The 21,347-nt window shown below is 43.1% G+C and overlaps 1 protein-coding gene across 3 annotated transcripts in view; it reads right to left on the bottom strand.

Moving 5' to 3' along the window:
* Nucleotides 1–21,347, bottom strand: part of FAM124A (family with sequence similarity 124 member A) — a 111,158-nt gene that overhangs the window by 52,343 nt on the left and 37,468 nt on the right. For all 3 annotated transcript variants that reach the window (XM_080659552.1, XM_080659551.1, XM_080659553.1), the window contains one exon: nt 11,946–12,691. In XM_080659552.1, coding sequence (XP_080515678.1) covers nt 11,946–12,691 — 746 coding nt within the window. The remainder of the gene's footprint in view (nt 1–11,945; nt 12,692–21,347) is intronic.

Raw genomic sequence — 21,347 nt, 5'->3', positions numbered from 1 at the left:
TGGGTAGTATGGACATTTTAATGATGTTGATTCTACCAATCCATGAACATGGTATGTTCTTCCATCTGTTTACATCTTCCTCTATCTCTTTTTTCAGTGTCCTGTAGTTTTCCGCATATAGGTCTTTGGTTAGGTTTATTCCTAAGTATCTTAATTTTTTTGGTGCGATGGAAAATGGGATTGCTTTTTTAGTCTCTCTTTCTGTAAGTTCATTGTTGGTGTATAGAAATGCCATAGATTTCTTGGTGTTAATTTTGTATCCTGCTACATTGCCGAATTCATTTATTAAGTCTGTTAGTTTTTTGATGGAGTCTTTCGGGTTTTTTATGTACAATATCATGTCATCTGCAAATAAGGACAGCTTTACTTCTTCCTTTCCAATTTGGATGCCTTTTATTTCTTCTTCTTGTCTAATTGCAGTGGCTAAAACTTCCAGTACTATGTCAAACAGGAGTGGTGAGAGGGGGCATCCCTGTCTTGTTCCTGTTCTTAGGGGAAATGGTTTTAGTTTTTGCCCATTGAGTATGATGTTAGCTGTGGGTTTATCATATATAGCTTTTATGATGTTGAGGTATGATCCTTCTATTCCCACCTTGTTGAGAGTTTTTATCAAGAAAGGGTGTTGGATTTTGTCAAATGCTTTTTCTGCATCAATTGATATGACTATGTGATTTTTATCTCTCAATTTGTTTATGTGATGTATCACATTTATTGATTTGCGGATATTGAACCATCCTTGCATTCCTGGGATAAATCCTACTTGGTCATGGTGTATGATCTTTCTGATGTACTGCTGGATCCTATTTGCTAGAATTTTATTGAGGATTTTGGCATCTACATTCATGAGGGATATTGGCCTGTAATTCTCCTTCATTGTGTTGTCTTTATCTGGTTTTTGTATTAGGGTGATGCTGGCTTCATAGAAGGAGCTTGGAAGTGTTCCTTCCTCTTGAATTTTTTGGAATAGCCTGAGGAGGATAGGTTTTAGTTCTTCCTTGAATGTTTGGTAGAACTCTCCTGTGAAGCCGTCTGGCCCCGGGCTTTTGTTTGCTGGAAGCTCTTTGATGACTGCTTCAATTTCTTCCATAGTTACTGGCATGTTGAGCTGTTTAGATTCTTCCTGATTGAGTTTTGGAAGGTTATATTTTTCTAGGAATATGTCCATTTCCTCCAGGTTGTCCAGTTTTTTGGAATAGAGTTGTTCGTAGTATTTTTTAACAATCCTTTGTATTTCGGCAGGATCTGTTGTTATTTCACCTCTTTCATTTCTGATCTTGTTTATTTGGGTCCTCTCCCTTTGCTTCTTGGTGAGCCTGGCTAGAGGTTCATCAATCTTGTTTATCCTTTCAAAGAACCAGCTCTTGGTTTTGTTGATCTTTTGTATTGTTTCTTTGGTCTCTATGTCGTTTATCTGTGCTCTGATCTTTATTATTTCCTTCCTTCTGCTTACACTGGGCTTTTCTTGTTGCTCTTTTTCTAACTCTTTGAGTTGTTGGGTTAGGTAATTTATTACCCCTGTTTCTTGTTTTTTGCAGTAGGCTTGTAGAGCTATGAACTTCCCTCTCAAGACTGCTTTCGCTGTGTCCCATAGATTTTGGATTGTAGTGTTTTCATTGTCATTTGTTGTCATGATGTTTTTTATTTCTTCTTTGATCTCTCTGGTAACCCAGTCATGGTTTAATAGCATGCTGTTTAGTCTCCATGTGTTTGATTTCTTTGGGTTGTTTTTATTGTAGTTGATTTCCAGTTTTATGCCACTGTGGTCTGAGAAGATGCTTGATATGATTTCTATCTTCTTGAATTTGAAGAGACTTTGCCTATGTCCCAACATATGGTCTATCTTTGAAAATGACCCATGTGCGCTTGAGAAGAATGTATATTCTGTGGCTTTGGGGTGAAATGTTCTGAAGATGTCAATTAATTCCATCTGGTCTAGTGAGTCATTTAGGATTGATGTTTCTTTGCTGATGTTTTGTTTAGAGGATTTGTCCAATGGTGATAGTGGGGTATTAAAGTCTCCTACTATGATTGTATTGCTGTCAATGTCTCCCTTAATATCCTCCAGGAGTTTTTTTATGTATTTGGGTGCTCCTGTATTGGGTGCATATATGTTTACCAGAGTTATTTCTTCTTGTTAGATTGCTCCCTTTAGTATTATGAAATGGCCTTCCTTATCTCTTGTTATGTCCTTCAGTTTGAGATCTAATTTGTCAGAAATAAGTATTGCTACCCCAGCTTTTTTTTCAGTTCAATTTGCCTGGAAAACCTTTTTCCATCCCTTCACCCTCAGTCTGTGTGTGTCTTTTTTTCTGAGGTGGGTTTCTTGTAGACAGCAGATATATGGGTCGTGTTTTCTTATCCAATCTGTTACCCTATGTCTTTTGATTGGGGCATTTAATCCATTTACATTTAAAGTTATTATTGATAGGTACTTATTTGTCGCCATTCCTATTCTTTACCCCTGTGTTACTTCTTCGCTTCCTGTTTCTTTCTTTCTTTTTTTTTTTTTTACAGTAGACCCTTTAGCATTTCTTGCATTGCTGGTTTGGTGGTAATAAATTCCCTTAGTCCTTTTTTGTCTGTGAAGCTCCTGATTTCACCTTCAATTTTGATTGACAGCCTTGCTGGGTACAGTATTCTTGGATTCAGCCCCTTCCTTTGCATGACTTTGTATATTTCATTCCATTCCCTTCTGGCCTGATGAGTTTCTGTTGAGAAATCAGTTGCTAGTCTGATGGGGGTTCCTTTGTATGTAACTTTCTGTCTCTCTCTTGCTGCTTTTAAGATTCTTACTTTGTCGTTGGTGTTTGCCAATTTAATTATAATGTGCCTTGGCGTCGGTCTTTTGGGGTTCATTTTGCTTGGGACTCTGTGAGCTTCTTGGATTTGTGTGGGTTTTTTCTTCCCTATATCAGGGAAATTTTCTGTCATTATTTCTTCAAAGAGGTTTTCTATTCCTTGCTCAGCTTCCTTTCCTTCTGGAACCCCTATTATGCGGATGTTGTTTTGTTTCGTGTTGTCCCAAAGTTCCCTTAGGCTCTCCTCCTGCCTTTTAATTTTTTTTTCTAGAAGTTGCTTTTCTTGGGTATTTTTTTCCATCTTGTCTTCTAGCTCACTGATGCGGTCCTCTGCTTCTTCTAGTCTACTCTTGATGCTTTCTATTGAGTTCTTTACAGCAGCGATGTCATTTTTCATTTCTTCTTGGTTCTTCTTCATTTCCTCTTGGTTCTTGCTCATATTGTCAAATTTGTCTTCCATTCTTTTCAGCCACCTTATGACCATTTCTCTGAATTCTTTTTCTGGAAGGTTGCTTGCCTCCATTTCGTTTACTTCCTTTTCTGGTGATGCCTGCTTTTCTTTCATATGCGGGCTGCTTCTTTGTCTCCCCATGGTCTCTCTTCTCTGGGTGTCTGGTTATGTAGTTCTCTCTCTCCTGGGTTGATTTAAAGGCACAAAATACAGCACTACCAGGTACAACTCACAAGGCACTGAACAGAAATGTATTCACGATATTAATAACCTCCAATAAAGGTGACCACCAGAGAAAGGCAAATTAGGTGATAGGAGAGAAAGAAGAAGAGGAAAAAAGAAAGAAAGAAAGAAAAAAAGAAAAAAGGAGTGTGAAAATGAAATTGGGAAAAGGGAAAGTAAAGAGAAAAAAAAAAGTAAGAGAGACAAGAAAGTGACTAAGAGAGAAAGGGGAACAGACTATATATATTGGGGATAAAACTCCAATAGAACAATCACTAATCCCAGCAAATGCCAGCAACAAGTGCCTGGGGATTAATACAAACTACAACACCAACTAATATGGATTGAGGCAAGGGAAAGCTGAAGCACAAAACAAACAAAAAAAATAAACAAAAGAAGAATAAGCAAAACAATCTCACAAAAACAGCATAAAAATTGGATATAATCTACATTCAAGCAAACAACAACAAAAGGACAGAGAGAAGGACAAGTTTATGGATAGCTCAGACAGCGAAGGGAGAGGTGTATGTGGACTTGGAGCAGGGGATTAGAGATTAGATATGTAAGTAGGGTGAAATTTTAACAAGGGGTAAACAGAAAGAATAGGGAAAATCTAAAGCAGTAAAAGGGTAAGACAAACAGGACACTGAAAAGGGGGAGGTTAGGAAGAGAGTGATGGCCTAAAGGTAGAGTTGAGATAGAGTAAAACGATGCTAAAGGAAAGATAAAAAATAGAATGTAGAACCCTAATCCCAAAATAAAATGAAGAGAAAATAAAATGACACTTTAAAAAAAAAAAAAAAAGATAAAATAGCAGTAGTAATAATACGGATTGAAAATAAAAATGTAATCATTAAAAAGGTAAAATCAAGTGATGAAAAAAGAAAAAAAAGTTTCTTGATTAAAGGATGCAAAAAATGAAAATAAAAAAAAATAAAAAAATAAAAAAATAAAAGGTAAAAATAAAATGTGAAGTAGTGAAGGACATTCACTTCCTCTGTTTTTCTGTTTGGCACGCCTGTTTCTCAGTCCAGACAGTATTGCAGTTCCCTGCGATCCACTGCTCTTCGGTGTTGTAAGCCAGTCCTGATTTTAAGCAGGCGGTGTGTCTTAATTTCTCGTATTCCTTTATTTTTGATTACGCAAGAGTCAATTTGTGATTCAGCCCCTGGGTGGCAGTGTTTCTGGATTGACTTCCGGGTCTATCTATGGCCTCTCTAGGCAGTGTTAGAGCCTTCTTTCCCTGTGGCACTGCCACCGGCCTGTGGGCGTGGTCTGCCTCAGAGCTGACTCTCTGATGGTCACTCCCCGCTCCGATCCCCAGGTTTCAGAAAAACAACTTTCCCCTGCAGTCTCCCAGGGTGTCCCCAACTGGGTGATCCTATGTATTGGGCTTAGTAATCAGAAGCAAGGATTTGAAGAGGAAAAAGCCCAAGTGTGCGAACTCCAGGACTGCGAGTAAACCCAGGCACAAAGGGAGCGCACGGGCTGCGCGTAAGTCTGGACAGCCTGAAATTCTTAGGGTGTCCCTGCACTTCAGATCAAAATGGGTTGCTTTTTAGAGTGCCCTTCTCTTAGCAGCTCTGAGGACCCCTTTCCACAATCACAGATCACGCCAGCCCCTACAGCCACGGATTTTTCTAGGCACAGACTTCCCTGGTCCTCCAGCTCCCGCAAAACGCGCGTTCCTCTCTCCCGCCGGGACCAGAGACCTCACCTTATCCCAGGCGAAATCTGACCTTTCCGTGGTGGAGTGTAGAGCTCCTCTGAACCCGTGTGCTTGCGCCAGTTGGGGAGCGTTGTTCTGGGGCTCGCAGCTGTTCCTGGGGTGCCGCAGTTGTGGATTCTCAGGCTTCAGATAAGCTCCACTTTCCGGATCAAGATGGCGCAGACTCCGCGTCCAAGCCCGCAGCTCCGGGAGGGGACCCAGCCGCAGTTGGTGCTGCCAGGTCAGGGGAACCCCGTTCAGCAGTCCCCCACCTCCTTCTGGAATTCAGCTGTCTCCCAACCAGCCAACAAACACTCCTTGTGCGTCCCTCAGCTGTTCTTTCTTTCTCTAAAAATATATTAACATGGGAGGAAAACTCAATGGAAATTAAAGTTGAGTTATTTCGCCAGATGTTTTAAGTTTAGGCCAACCTGATAGAGCTGTTAGGTCACCAAACAGGATTTGATCTGGATCTGTGGGACCTAAGGTCCAAACTCCCATCTGCTGGCTTCCAGAAAGTTTCTGCTTTAGTCTCCTGGTTTCCCATCCCTGGAGGGAGGGGTCCCTCTGGAGCACACCCACTGCACCCCATTCTCCTGTACCATGGCTCGCACATGTCATAACCCATGGAATGATCTAAACCAGCTTGGACTTGGAGCACAGGGACTCTGTTGTCCATCTTTGTCACACTCCAGTACTATGTCTGGCTGAGAGGAGATATTCAGTTTTTGCTGACTGTAATGGCTCCCGAAAGCGCTGGACTGTCTATTTCTGTTGCAGTTTATTCACAGGCATAGTTTGGCTAGTCTGCAGGAGACAGGCCCAGGTTGCTGGGAGCCACCTGCCACAATCAGACACAGCAACACTTCCTTCCAGATCTACCGCCAACATGACCTCTTCGGAAGTAGAGCCCTATTCAGACCATACTAAGTAAGCTGAATGAGACAGGCAGGCCCAGGGGAGAAGATGCTCTCAGAACTGAGAGCAGAAAATATTGCTTAAAATTCCTCACTTTCCTCCCTTTGCCTCAAGGTCTGATTCCAGGTCCCACCAAGGCTTATAAAAACAGTTCTCTTTGTCTTCCTAAAAGAAGATGCCTCTTCCTTTCAGGCCTGAAAGGGCTATAATGTCACTTACACACATTCTGCAAGAATATCAGACCCAGATAATGTTTTGGGAAATGATTTCCTGGGGGCGACTTTCAAGCACCTGGGTAATCTGTACAGGTAAACTAGCCCAGCGTGTGCAATGCGATCTACGGGAAACAACCATTTTCTTCATTCTGTACTGGGAGCCACAAACCCTGGGCAGGTGGAGCAAGCTGCTATGTCCAGTGGCCTCCTGCTCATGTAGTATCTTCCTGCTTCCATGTGTGGATGCCCTAACCCATGGTCACTGGACCCTGCCCTGCGATACCAGAGCCCAAGGGGGAGGAAGGACAAGCTAATGTCTGTTGAGTAGGTGCTGTGCAATGGACATCAGGCTTGAAACTGGGAACAGGGTAAAACAGTTTCAGGAAGGTCTGCTCATCCTCTTACAACTTGTACTCTTATCTTATTTTAATTGAAAGTAATTGACATTAAACTTTTTAGTTTTAGTGTACAACGTTTATATATATATAGTATTATGATCACTACAATATTGTGACTTGTACTCTTGATGCTCTGTCCTAAACCTTCTACTAAGTACAACTGTAATATACTTTAAAAGTGAACTTGCCCTAGACATTGGTATAAAACATGAAGCAATGACTGGGTAGTCCTGCCTTAGCATATCCTGTGCCTGATGCACATGCAGAAAGTGTGCTTCAGGTCGCAGCACCAGGGAGCTGGCTACAAATGCAGGGTCTCAGGCCTGGCCCCGCACCTCCCGGATCAGTCTCTGAAGGTGGGCCCCAGGAACCTGTGATTTTTGTTTTTTTAAATATATTTTATTGGTATTTTACAGAGAGGAAGGGAGAGGGATAGAGAGCTAGAAACATCGATGAGAGAGAAACATCGATCAGCTGCCTCCTGCACACCTCCCACTGGGGATGTGCCCGCAACCAAGGTACATGCCCTTGACCGGAATCGAACCCGGGACCCTTCAGTCCGCAGGCCGACGCTCTATCCACTGAGCCAAACCGGTTTTGGCGGGAACCTGTGATTTTTATACCTGCTGAAGTTTGAGAAGCACTGCCCAGGTCACTACTGGGTTCATTGGAAAAGGACAGAGGGCAGCACAGTCAGGGTGGGGTCAGAAAAACAAAACAATCAAATTAAAAAATGGACAAAGGACCTGAATAGACACTGCTCCAAAGAGGACATACAGATGGCTAACAGACATATGAAAAAATGCTCTAAGTCACTAATCATCAGAGAGATGCAAATTAAAACTATAATAAGATATCACCTCACACCTGTCAGAATGGCTACCATCATTAAATCCATAACAAGTGTTGATAAGGATGTGGGGAAAAGGGAGCCCTTGTGCACTGTTGGTGGGAATGCAGATTTGTGCAGCCACTATGGAAAGCAGTATGGAGTTTCCTCAAAAAATGAAAATGGAACAGCTTTTTTAAATTGACACTCCCATGGCAATTCTCCAAAGGAGAGTGGCCTTCCATTCAGGCCCTTGTACTTATCAGGCTCCTCAGGACGAAGAAGATGTCAGCATATAGTCCAACTTGGCTGAGTCACAGGACATATGACTCTGTTCTTTACCAGCTACATGGAACAGGTCTACCGCAGGTCCTCGGCTCGGAATGAAAAAGCCAAGCTCACTGTTATTCACTATCTACCGAAAGCTTGACTGAGAGAAACAAATTTTGGGAGATTATCCCTCGCTCTAGGATTAAGCTAAGCCCCTAGGAGCTGCAGGAGGGACCATCTTGTTTTGCCCAGCCTCCTTCAGGGCAGTGGCTCTTCTGCACTAACCCCTGGCTGGGCACCCTGGCCCACACTGCAGGCACTATCCAAGGAAAAGCCTTGTGAGTATTGCTGTAGTTGTAGAGGTATGGTTGATGGTTGGCTGTTGACACCACTACGAACATGAGAAGCTGTGGGAATACTACTCCAGCACTCAGAACCAGGGATACTTGTGCATCCATGTTTATTTTTACCTCACAGACTCTAAATCATATCACTGATGATTTTCCATTTTGCTTTTGCTGCTATAAAACTCAAATTTGGGGCTTATTTCTGGAATCACATAGTCCAAGAGGACTTTCTTTCATGATGGAAATTTTCTATATTTGTGTTATCCAATATGCTAGCCAGTAACCACATGCAGCTACTGAGTACTTACAATGTGTCTGGTGAATTTTAAGTTTTATTACTTTTAATTAGCTTAAAATTTAAATTTAAATGGCCACACATGGCTAGTGACTACCAACTTACAGCACAGCCTTAGACAGCATATAGAAAATGACATGCATTTTGGATGTCACACTGGGTTTATCTTACTTTCCTATCAATATTTTCCTCTACTTCAAATCCCTTGGGTATCTAATAATTTTTACTAAACTTCTTATGTGGTTTATATCTTTGTCAGCCATCTTAAATCTTGTTTTAAGAATGTGAGATCTACTTACAAGTACAAAAAAAAATTAAAACATACCCATATTCCCAACTTTTTAGACTAGGTTCTTCTCCCCACCTTTAATGCAACATAAATTAATATGTTCATTTAAGGCAGGGGTAGGGAACCTTTTTTCTTCCAAGGGTCATTTGGATATTCATATCATCATCCACCGGCTATACAAAATTATCAACTTAAAAATTAGCCTGCGACATTTGATAGTACATTTAATTAACTCACCCCTAATACCTTGGCAGAGCCAGACCAAACAATTTTGAGGGCCTTATATGGTCCTCAGGTCGGATGTATCCCACCCCTGATTTAAGGGAAGGGAGTCCCAGGAGTGTCTCTGTGCCTGTTCTGTTTCTTCATCTGGATTCTGCTCACACAAATGTTTAATTTGTGAAAATTCACTGAGCTGTATATTTATGATATGTACACTTTCTATATGATAAAATTTATATTACCCTTCAATAAAAAGTAAAGAAAAACATATAAAGAGAACCTATTATGTTTATAGTCAATGTTATTTTAGTTCTAGGAGATGTGGATTCACAAACACAGACCTTGATTCTAGAAAACTACAGTTTAGTATCATCAGGTATTAATGCAAATTTCTAAGATGCCTTTTTCAGAGGGATCTCAGACAACTTCTGTTGCCACCTCCTGCCTATTCCTCTGAACCAGCAATGCCAAGAAAGATGGAGAGATGAGTTTCAGGAGGAGGAAGGCTTGCTTTCTATCTTATCATATCTCAGTAAAAACATTTCCAAATTCTTGTAAGAGGGTGAGTAGCTCCCAGAAAATCACCTTTCAGCTTTTCTCCTCCAGGGGAATTAAATGGGAGGAAGAAGTCTCTGAAATATGGAATGTTAAATCAGTGAGGCAGGATGAGGAAATAAAACACAATTTATATTTTAAGGAAGTAATTAAAAACTACCCAACAAAGATTTTTCTTCAATGTATAATTCTACCCAATCAAACAAAAGCATTTAATTAAAATTATAGTTAAACATGGAATTCGGGAAATATATACATTAATGAAAATGTAGATAAAAATGAGCTCTCTCAACTTCACCCCTCCCCCATGATCTAAATATCTTAATTTTGCTAAAGACTGAAACATAAATTTTTACTTTAAAAAGTTACTTAAAGAGATGGGCAGGTGTGTATTTCATGCTAGAGCAGAAGGTTGCTTTCTGTAGTGATGGAGTAATAGTAACCTGTTCAAATGGCCATAATCAAAATTTATGAGGGGGCTATTAGTCATTTCTGCCCACATTAATTTAACTCCTCAATACACTACTATTTTGAATAAAGGCCTGCATTCCTGAGGCCCAAGATACAAATCTTTTTTCTTACCCTTTTCACACTCTGATGATGTAACTTCAAAAGCCTGTACCTGTACAATTTTATTACCATTTAAATGTGTGGATCCTCTTTGAAATATTCTTTCAATGGTTCCTTTGAGCAGAGTCCAGGCCAAGCTTCCACACTTTGTTCTGTCACTTATGTTATTATAGGGATCAAGAGAAAAAACATCCTAATGATTATAAAAAGCAAGAGGTCCTTCAGAAACAATCAAAATTCGTGTTTGTGTTTTTTTTTGTATAAGCAAAACTTTCCTTTAACTTTTACTTATTCAATTGCATTATATTCTGCATAAAGAATTGGAAGTCTTCAAAACAGAAGAAAATTTTTTCTAACATTTCAAAAGGGATTATAGAGAAAATGTTAGCCAGCTTTTAGTTCACCAAATAAAAGAGCAATATTATTTACTTATCTGTACAGTTCAAAGGAAATTCTGAAAATTCTCTATTTTCTATAAATAGTAACTATCTCAAGGTGACCTTTCCAACTTGAGCAATGGTGTCCTGGCTGTCGTTTGAATCAGTTATCGGACACATGCCAAGTTCTCACTTCATTTTGTGATATGTGGATTACAGTTTAATACCAAAACCAACAAAAACTGAAACTTTTCCTGTGATTCAAGTAACTACAAACAGCACCTTTCAAGACAATGGCCCCTAATTTACTATCAACTTTCTCCTTGCAGGTAACCAAAAGTGAAAACTGAGACAGAAGAGGATTTTCAGAAAAACAAATTCCTATATTCCTTGAACTGATTTACATGTTGATTCAAGAAAGCCTAGGTTTGGAAAGCATTTATCAGGCAGGGCCAGGTGTAGGACATTCTTAAAACTGTATGTTGAATTTTGAATTCTAGGGTATAACTAATGATCTTGAAAGAGCGCTGGACACCCATCAGAAGGTGGAGAGGAGAAAGGGGTCCAGTAACTGAGCAAAGACACAGACCGTGGAAGGAACAGGAGAGTCTCCTGCATCCATTTCCTTAAAAGGCATTCACTCATTCTTTCCCAAGCTTAATGAAACCACAAGGTCTAAAGCAGCCTTGGGCAAACTACGGCCCACGGGCCGGATCCGGCTGTTCTATCCGGTTCTCTTGCTCTCCCCTCCGCTCCTTTACTTTGAATTTATATTAGTTCACACAAACACTCCATCCATGCTTTTGTTCCGGCCCTCCAGTCCAGTTTAAGAACCCATTGTGGCCCTCGAGTCAAAAAGTTTGCGCACCCCTGGTCTAAAGGCATCACTCACTCATTAAAATGTGTATAAGAAAGTCATTTTTCAAGTGATCACTAAATTTTAACAACCTACTGCCCAGCAGTGGAAGGCTGGGTGAGGTGGCGCCAGAGTGGAGAAGAAAACATAGTTTCTCTATTGAATGTAACATATTTCACAATAGATGGGTTTTCCTTAAGTTCCTTTGTGGGACTGAAGAATACATTGGTAAAACTCCCTAAATGTGAGGGAGCAGATTCCGGAATCTTTACTAACAAGTTCCCTGGGATATAAGCACACCTGAAATCCCCAGGAGCCACAAGCACTCAGTGGGTGCTCAAATGCAGGTGGGTGAAGCAGCAGGGCAGGAATTGGCATTGCTTGCCTGAGGCACATGGCCACAACAGTAAAATGAAAAGAACCACCAGAAAGAGCCCTCCTCTTGCTTAGGTATTGTATGAACTCCTTGACACAGTCTGAGGCCAGACAGAGGGTCACTGATCCCTCCTTTTTCTTAACTCGTTGCTCTGTAACAGATAGGGTTTCTGGCAGGGCCGACCCACTTTTTCTCTGTGCCCCCCACACAGACAGGGACACAGACACAGACAGACTTCCCCCAAGGTACCTGCAGAAGGACCTTGTTCCCGTCGTGGTCCTCCGTCTGCCAGCGCCCCTCACTGATGGGGCTGCAAGGGTTGGGCAAGAGGGGCACGAGCTCGCCGATGTCCTTGACTCGGAACTCCAGCACCGAGTTGTCGGTGGGGACGGGGTTCTGGTCACAGGGCAGCCTCTTGAGGGAGAACTGGATGTCCACATCCAGGCTGGAGAACACGGGAAAGATGCAGAAGTCCACCTTCCTTTGGCTGGGGCTCCGCCTGAGGATCAGCTCATAGAACTTGAGGATGTCGGCGTAGTTGTCATGGCGGCAGTAGATGGTGAAGCGCACGATTTCCCTGCCATAGTGCACAGGCCGGATGGCCCACAGCGGAGTCCCGGGCGCCAGCGTGAAGAAGTCCTGGCTGCAGGGCAGGTAGGGCAGGAGCCTGCCGGGCACGCGCTCCGTGTGGTGGTGGCGCCAGGGTGGCCGCTGCAGCGCTTGATGCAGCTGCAGGATGGGCTCGTCGCCATACCCCTCCTGCAGAAAGAGAACCACCGCGAGGGCGGGCTGCGCTGCCTTCGCTTTCGCCTTCGGGGCCTTCCTCCGCCGCCGGGAAGCCCTCCTTTCGGAGACCCGGAACAGCTGCAGGTCTGGGTGGATCCAAGCCAAGACCCTGTCGATGGCCTCCTGCAGGGGCTGGGATTCCCCTGGGTCTGCGATTATGTGGATGCTAACCAGGAAAGGGTCCTGTGCCTCCTCTACGGAGAGCTCACCTGGGAGCACAAAAAGAAAAACAAAAGAAATCCCCAAATTGTGACTATTTCCTGGTGTCCTGCAATGATGACATACAAAGCCTTGGCAGGAAGAGACGCTAAGTTCTAACTGAACTGACTCCACAATAGTTATGGTTTTCTGATCCCAGGTTCATGTGCAAAAACCACTGTTGCAATACCCTAGCTGCCAAAAGCTGAAGAACTTATCGCTGTGAATGGTTCCCCAGCTGGGCAGTACTAGGAGAACTGTGGTGCTGTACTTAGTCAGGTTAAATGTATTAGGCAGTAGCAAGTCAAGTCCCCATTGACCTGGAAGGGATAACAGGCCCAGTAGCCTTAAGTGTATACCATTTAGTATTTCCTGAACTGATTGCAGTACCTTACCCCACAAATGTTCCTTATACCATTACTAAAGGTCCGGTGCATGAAAATTCATGCACTGGAGAGGGGGTCCCTCAGCCCGGCCTGCCCCCTCTCATAGTCCAGGAGCTCTCAGGGGCGGGAGGCGACCCCGCGATCAGGAGAAGGCGACGCCCCCATCACACTTCTGATGCTGCCACTGTCCGCAGCACAAGCCTCAGCTGGCCCTGGTTAACTGAGCCTCGGGCAGCCCTGCGCGGCTGGGCAGCTGCCATCCAAGGGCTTTACTGCACTTCGGGCATCAGCTGGGCAGCTGCCATCCAAGGCTTGTCTGTGCCTCGGGCATTGGTTGGGCAGCCACCATCCAAGGCTTGCCTGCACCTCGGGCCGGCCCTGGGTGGCTGTGCAGCCGCCATTCGAAGCTTGCCTGCACCTTGGGCTGACCCTGGGCAGCTGGGGGGCTGAGGGGACTGGTAGCTGCCATCTTGTGGCTATGGGCGCCGCCATCTTTGAGGGCGTGTCAGTCAATTAGCATATTCCCTCCTTATTGGCTGTGGGCGCTGCCATCTTTGTGAGGGTGTAACAGTCAATTAGCATATTCCCTCTTTATTAGATAGGATACTCCCTTTGTTTGCTTATTTCATTGGTTTATTTTGTTCACTCATTTAACAAACATTTATGGAATCCTTTCTTCATGCCCTATGCTGGGTGCTGTGCTAAGCACCTACTCTAACTGAGGCATCCTGCCAACAGTGTCCTGACGGTGGCCTGGTCATGATCACTTTGCTGCTGTAAACCCAGGGAAGAGCAATCCAGGGACAAGCACAGAGTCCTCTGTTGGAGCTTCCTGGGGCTACGGTTAGGAGTGGGGGACTAGAGGTAGGACCATTACTGCCCGTGTAATGCTTTCTTTTGGGCCTCTCCTCATGCCATGTCCACCCAGAAGCCCATACATCCTAACTGGGTCAGTTACCCTCCCTATGTCCTCTGGCAGAACATTGGGAAATTTCAGATTCTAAGTATGAAGTTGACTGTTTAACGTGGCAACACTTTCCCACAGGGTGAACAGTTTGCTGGCCACACTGGCATAATTATAATTCACAAATATTCAGCATATTTTATCAAATTACCTGATAAAAGTCTTGTTCTTTTAAAATATGGGTTCTATTTGCATTTATATAAGCTTTATGACTCATCCAAGGACAATCAAGAAATCTTTTTTTTAAAGAAATCTTTAGTTCTATTGTGACTTGGGGGGTTAGAGTCATGTAGAACAAGACCAGTTTTCATACACGTCTCACAATGTCCCCTAGGGTGTTATGCATAGGGCATTTATGCAGTCAATAGCATTTAAGAAGTGTGATGTGCTTTAAGGAACCATAATCTTGATTAGTTCACAAAATGAAAGGTAATTTTTTGTTGTTGTAGGTAAACAAGACATTCCAAGTTAGCTTACAGATACATTCTATCATATGCACCTGTAATAACATGGTTTTAATTTTGTTGGATCAAAAGCTATCTGAATTTTAATCCCAACTTTGACTATCAGATATCTCACTTGGGAATAGTTAGTTCAATTTGTTGTTACCTTCTTTCTCATTTACTCATTCATTCACACATTTCTTGAGCAATTTATATGTACTAGGCACTGGGGAGATAAGGAAGCTGGTGCCACTGAGTACTATGGAAGTCCACTTACATAGACTGTGGTGTGAACAGAGCACCCTCAGAATTGTACAGTGCATGATCTGCACAAGCACAGGCAGTAGTCCTCTAAAAAACATTTTCTTTATCCTGCCCTGTCCCTTTGCTCTCTGCCATGTGACTCTGTAGTTCCTCCCACTAAGTGGGTGAAGTGTGATTCTTCACCCTTTGATTTTGGATTAGACCATATATCTAGGTTGGCCAACAGAAAGAGTCAAGAGTGACATGTTTTGGCTTGCCTTCTTGTGCTTCTGACATTTCCATGAGAAAAACATACTCAAGCCACCCCACTGGTGCCAGAAAGAAGGATGAGAGATACGTGGAGCAAAGGCACCCCAGCTGAGCCCACCTACATTAGCCAACCTCAGACAACAAAGACACATAGTATGAGCCACCAGCTAAGCTTGGTCAAAGACACATAGTATGAGCTGACCCAAAACACATGGAAAATAATAAATGACTGCTGTTTTAAGCCACCGTTTGGGTTGATTGTTACACAGGAATATTATAAATGCAGGCAGAGTCATTGGGTGTACGGAAGGGCATGGATTCAGAAGCTATTTAGGAGGCATATGTGCATGGGGGTGGGGAGCAGGAAAAGCAGAAGTGTATACCTTGATACTTCCAACTTGAGCAAGTGGTCTGATGTTGATGTTTAACTGAACTAAGAAATATTTAGAAGCAGGGTAGGTTTGTGGGGAAGGATAATAAGTTCCACTTTGCCCATGTCGGCTTGAGATGTCTGAATGACTTCTAGGAGAAATGTCTTGTTGGTAACTGGACCTGTGTTTTGCTGAGGTAATGGGATGAATTTAAAGATGGGCCAGTTGCCTTTAGTATAAATTCCTATTTTTATGCAGTTAAGTCATAAGTGTGTGCCCCCAAATTCATTTGAATCAGGAAAAATTCATCATGATGGCTTAAAAAACAATCTAAATTCATGAATTATTATGGTTCTTTATTTTGCTTGCTCTTTCTGCTCACCTGGCTACTTTCTGTTTCATTGAACTTTATTAGCATCGCTATCAGCAGAACTGCAGTAGAAACAAAAGTAGTGAAATGCAAACCACTGAAATTTTCCATCAGTCAGTAACTCCAGTAATCATCTAAATGCACATTTCACTTTCCCATGGTGCCTTGATCTCCCAACAGCGGAGACACTGACTATGCCAAACATTACTGAATGCTCAATATAGATGGAAAGGGGCAGAAAGGCCTAGAACAATTTGAGGATGAAATTTATTTGAGAAAATTAGATGATTTCTGTGAGGGGAAAAAAGGATACATGTTGCAGAAAGAATGTTTAGGAAAAGAGGCTGTCAGAGCAGTCAGGCAGTCCTATTAAGATCCTGCCCCTGCCCACCCCCCCCCCCCCCAAAAAAAAGATCCTGCCCCACACTCAGGGGTGCATGTGGCCATGTACCTGTGGTGACACTATTTGCTAACACTTGTATGACATTCACTGTGGGTGGGCTGGCACTTTTTTAGTGTTCTACATGTATGAACTTATTTAATCTTCACAATAACCCTAAAGAGGGGGGATCAATTATTCTCCCCATTTTAGAGAGCAGGAAGTTGAGGCTCAAAGATGTAGAGTAACCTTTCCCAGTCACCCAGCATCTGACTTTGTGTGCACAGTCACCCCACAGCTCTGCAGAGAGGTATGCTCATGCTCTCTGCGGTATTCATTTCACAGCAGAATGAGCCATTGTCACTCTCCCGCCATCTCTGGCCACACTGCTACTACTTCACCTCTCTCTACTGCTCCCCTACTTCCTTCTAACCAGTTGGCTTCTTGGCTACCAGCCAATAACTTCATGCCTTGGACAGCCATTTACATCTCTTTCTTCTGGCCCTGGGTTTCTGAGAAAGATTATCCAGAAACCACCTCCCCGATGGCACATGCCTAAGTGTTCAGATCTGAACACTGCCCTTGAGGGAAACTGAAACAGGCTAGCATTGCAGGTGGGTGTAACAGTGAAAGGAAAGCAGAAGAGTGACACAGAGCAAGTCTGCAGACGGGTGTGAGCGGCCTGGGTGTGAAGAGACCCGGGGTAAGTAAGGTAGCCTCTGAGTCTCCAAGAGTTGTCAGGGAGCTCAGTGCCGCACTGCCTCTATCAGCTGCACAAAGGTTTCCCAGAGAATGGTAACAAAGGCCTCACTGAGCCTGCACGGATGAGTGAATGTTCACAGCTTTACTAAAGGGCAGGATGCCCAGCCTCAGAGCAGAGGGTGGGGCTGAAAGGCACTGGGCCAAGCACCAGCTCAAGCTCTAGCCTGGTCAGTTCCAGGTGCAGCCAACTGACCCGACTCCAGAGCTCCTGCCTTTGCATGGTAAGAACCAGGGACGTGTCAGTGGCTAAAACCCGGCCCCAGAAGAAGGAGAATGAGTAGTGGCATTGGTATGCCCTAGCCATCGCCAGCATGTGCCCAATGCATGTGAGCCTAAAATAAACAGGCTCTAAGAGCCACAGAACGCAGCACCAAACTGTCACTGGTGCTAGGTTACACGCGCCCCAGAGAAAATTGGCCTCCGTGGAGCTCGATAGGAAACCAAGCATTTGAGGAGAAGGAGAGAAAATGTGAATAATTAATTGTCATGCAAAGCCTCTCCGCTTCCTTGGAGAAGAAGAGACTCCATGACTGTGGGATGTGCTCTGCCTTTATCATATCTATTACATGTCTTCTCAAGGGCCCTCAGGGAGCACATGTTCAGTTAGAGCAAGACAGACCAAAAATGACTGGGCAACAGACAGACCTCTTCAGGGCTGGTTAGAGGACAAGAGCTGGCCACACAATATTTAAAAAGCTTTCAAATTAGATTGCGCTTCCCCAGAGGACAAGAAAGAGACTTTCCCATGTGATTATACATAATTAGATTTTCCTTTCATAATGTAAAACAAAAACAACTTTAAGTACTGCACGAGTTCAGGCCTTCTATGAGGTAGAAAGTGTACTGTCAATCTGAGTATTTGTTACTCCCCCCTCTCCCCGCCCCGCTAATATTTCACTTTTCCTATATATCCTTTATTTTGGTCTCTTAAGTCTAGCAGAAAATAATTTAGACAATAACAACCATGTATTAAGCTCTTATTATTTGCCAGACACCATTCTAATACATGTATTATCTCACTTAATCTTTAAAACAACACCATGAGCCCTGGCTCAGTGGATAAAGCAATAGCCTGCAGACTGAAGGGTCCTGGGTTTGATTCCGGTCAAAGGGCACATGCTAGGGTTGTGGGCTTGGTCCCCAGTTGGGGGCATGCAGGACGCAGCAGATCAATGATTCTCTCTCAACATTGATGTTTCTCTTTCCCTCTCCCTCTTCCTTCCTCTCTGAAATCAATAAAAATATATTAAAACACACAAACACACACACACACAAACACACACACACACACACACACACACACACACACACACACACACACACACACCATGATGCAGGTGAAATGTTAAACTGATTTGCCAAAGGCCATTTGGGGTCTCTCTCTGCACCAGTGTGCTTTCCCACCTCTCAAGTCTGCCCTCTTTATATCCATCCTGACCTGAACCTCAGGCTGCTTGGTTGGGCTCTGAAATTGTGACTTAACTCTTTCAGGCAATGTGGGAGGGAGATTCTGCTGTGAATGGACTGACAATTATGCCTGGGCAGTTCGAAATCCCTGGCCTACATGGACATCCTAAGCTTGAGTATGGTGTAGGAGACTGAGGTCCTTCTGCCTGTTGCCATCCTGATGCTGGATCTGCACTGAGCATCTCAATGCTGCCTGCACCGGAACCCCTCGCCATCACTCTTGCATCCTGGGGCTTCACACCATCCTTGCCTACAATGCTGTCTCTAGCTGTCTGGTGCCTGCCAGACTGGCCCTCCTCCAAGAATTGGCAAACTGGTATATCCCCAAACACACTTCCTTCCAAACAGCAGGCATAGCTAATCCAAGGTCCAAATCTCTCATTCCAAAGGGAATGCCTCACCAAGTCTCAGCATAGGACAAGCTCAGATACCTCTTTCTAGAATTTTTGGGCAATGACTGATGTCATTGTCATTTTATCCATAATATTATCACTGAGAATTTGCAGTTCAGATGCAATGGTTTATTTAATCAAGGAATGTTTATTGTAAACCTACTATGTGCTGGGCACTGTAGGATACAGTGATGAATAAAAGAATCTCTGCCTTCCTAAAACGTATAATCTAGTGGAGAAGATGGACAATAAACAAACAAATATATAAAATGAAGTAGGGAGCTGAGTGCAAGAGACACTTTACTAGATGGACCCATGTTCAATATGGGCGTAATAAGAGGTTTCCAAGGCAGCAGACATAACCATTTACTGTCAACTAAATACATTCCTAAGTAGCATTTCAGTGCCATAAGTACCGCCAGCACCTTTGGTGTCCCCTAAGGAAGCTAACAGAGTCTGAACAAGGGTACTTCCAGCTGCTGCAGGATGCTTGGTTTGGGGAATTTGGCCCTGGAGCCTGGCTTGAGACCCTGGAAGCTCATATGCATGAGGTCTAACAAACTCCTTAGAGGTTGAATAAAATTATTTGCATTTATAAAGATACCCCACTCTGTGGCACTGAACAGTTCAGAGGCTTGGATACTTGGCCTGTCAGCCAGACCCACTGGCTGTAAACCCAGGTGAGATGGAGGATCAGATATGCAACACAGACATGCCCAGGGCACAGGCTGACACAGTGAAGAATGATTAGGTTAGAAAGCAGGAGGGAGAGGGACCTCAGAATGACAATGAACACAAACCCACTGCTTTGTGAGATGCCTTAAGAGGGCCAACCTCCCCCATGAAGCTGCCTTCCCAGAATGCCCGAAATAAATGCTCTCTGAAAGGGGCTCTCAAATTCTTCCCAAGAGTCTTCATCTGGAATATAATGAATAACCTGCCTTCATCTCTTTCTTTGCAGTTTTTTAAAAGCCAGTTCCTTGAACCTCTGGACTAATTGGTGGGGGGGGGGGGGGGAAGGGGGCGCAGTGGGGATGAAGCAATCCCCTTTGCCCCTGCCAATACTTAAATGAAATCTCAGACTTCCTTAATTCTTAGTAATTTTATATCTTGGACAAGGCTGTTGGTTGGCCTGCAACTTTGGGCTGTGAAAGTCCCAGTGCTAGCTCCAATGTGAAGTCCAAGTTAGATGCAGGGTTGGAAATAGTGGGAATCTTGGGGCAATAAGGTGATATGCAGAGTTTTTAATATAATGGATCCAAACTGTGTTCGTCATGTAGAAAATAAGGTTCTCTTCTCCCAGTCTGAATTCACAGAACTTTTTTCTAATTGAAGAATGGAATATCAGCTGACATGGTTAGACCCAAACCTGTATCTTCATTTGACAGAGGAGAATATGGAAATCTTTCTGCTCCTTGGCCCCCCTCTCAAGCTACTGGAAAAAGCATGGCTTTGCTGTAACTGTGGTTATTGGACTTCCCTCTCAATTTCCATCACCATTGTGGAAACAATGTCAGGGATCTAGATTTTCTTGAGCTCATTCTGGATCCAGGACACTTTAAGAACAAAATACTATAGAAATGAAGGCAGACACTTCAGATACTCTGCATTTTCTCCCATTTAGAAATGAGACATTCATTTTACTTTAAATGTATTTCCAAGCTTCATTCAGAAACAAACCTCTGGTGAGAAGAGGAAGGGGAAGGAAGCATGAATCAGAGAGTAGTGACAAAGACACTTTAAATCCTGAGACAGCTAGACCTGAATTATGGAGGAGGACCAGGAGTTTGACAGGTTATTAGTTGGAGAATATATAAATGCAGCTAGAAACACTAAACATACCTACCATAGTTATTTAAGTATTTAGGAATATAACGATTTTGAAAATTTATGAGAAGGTGACACAGGCCCGACACACACCAATGCCCAGTGCTTAATAATGTTCTAAGACTCTTTGTGTATAAAAGCTAAAGGGTTCAAAATGACTAAAGTATCTAGTATTTTACACAGAATTCTTTCTTCTACTCCGTAATTGTGCATCTTTCTAAACCACGTTATATCTTGTCATTTTCATCAGCAGCAAAGCATCCTAAGAGAGCCAGGACTTCAATAAAATTCTGTAGATTTGGACATGAGGCAGCAGGGCTTTTGAACAACAGGATTAGAATTTCCATCTTGTTTTAAGAAGTAAAGTGCATTTATCAAAGCAAAACAGACACAAGAGGAGGATGTTAGCCAAAACCTGTTCCAAGGATTTGCTCACCAAGGAGCTCCAGACTTTTCAGTCTTACACTAGAACTAGCAGGAGGAATCCTCACAATTACAGTAATTAACATTTATTTTTAAATGGGATTTATTCTGGCAGGATGTTGAGACATCAGATTAACAATGATTCGCTATTACAACCCTCCTAGGAAAAAAACACCATATATGCTTATAAAGCATACCTGGAATGCAGAGTAATCAGTGCTAGCAATGGAGGGACTGGAGTCCCTGGGCTCATTTTGGGGGGAGGAGCTAAAATTCAACAAAATATTCAAATGCTTTGCCAGTTTGAATATGACACTGACAAGTCCCTGGTCCTTGTTTCCATAGAATATATGTACCATGCAGCCTATTT

Source organism: Plecotus auritus (assembly GCF_963455305.1).
Source record: "Plecotus auritus genome assembly, chromosome: 3".
Lineage (NCBI taxonomy): Eukaryota > Metazoa > Chordata > Mammalia > Chiroptera > Vespertilionidae > Plecotus > Plecotus auritus.
The sequence above is the reverse complement of the archived record's forward strand: the minus strand, read 5'-3'. Positions and strand labels throughout refer to the sequence as shown.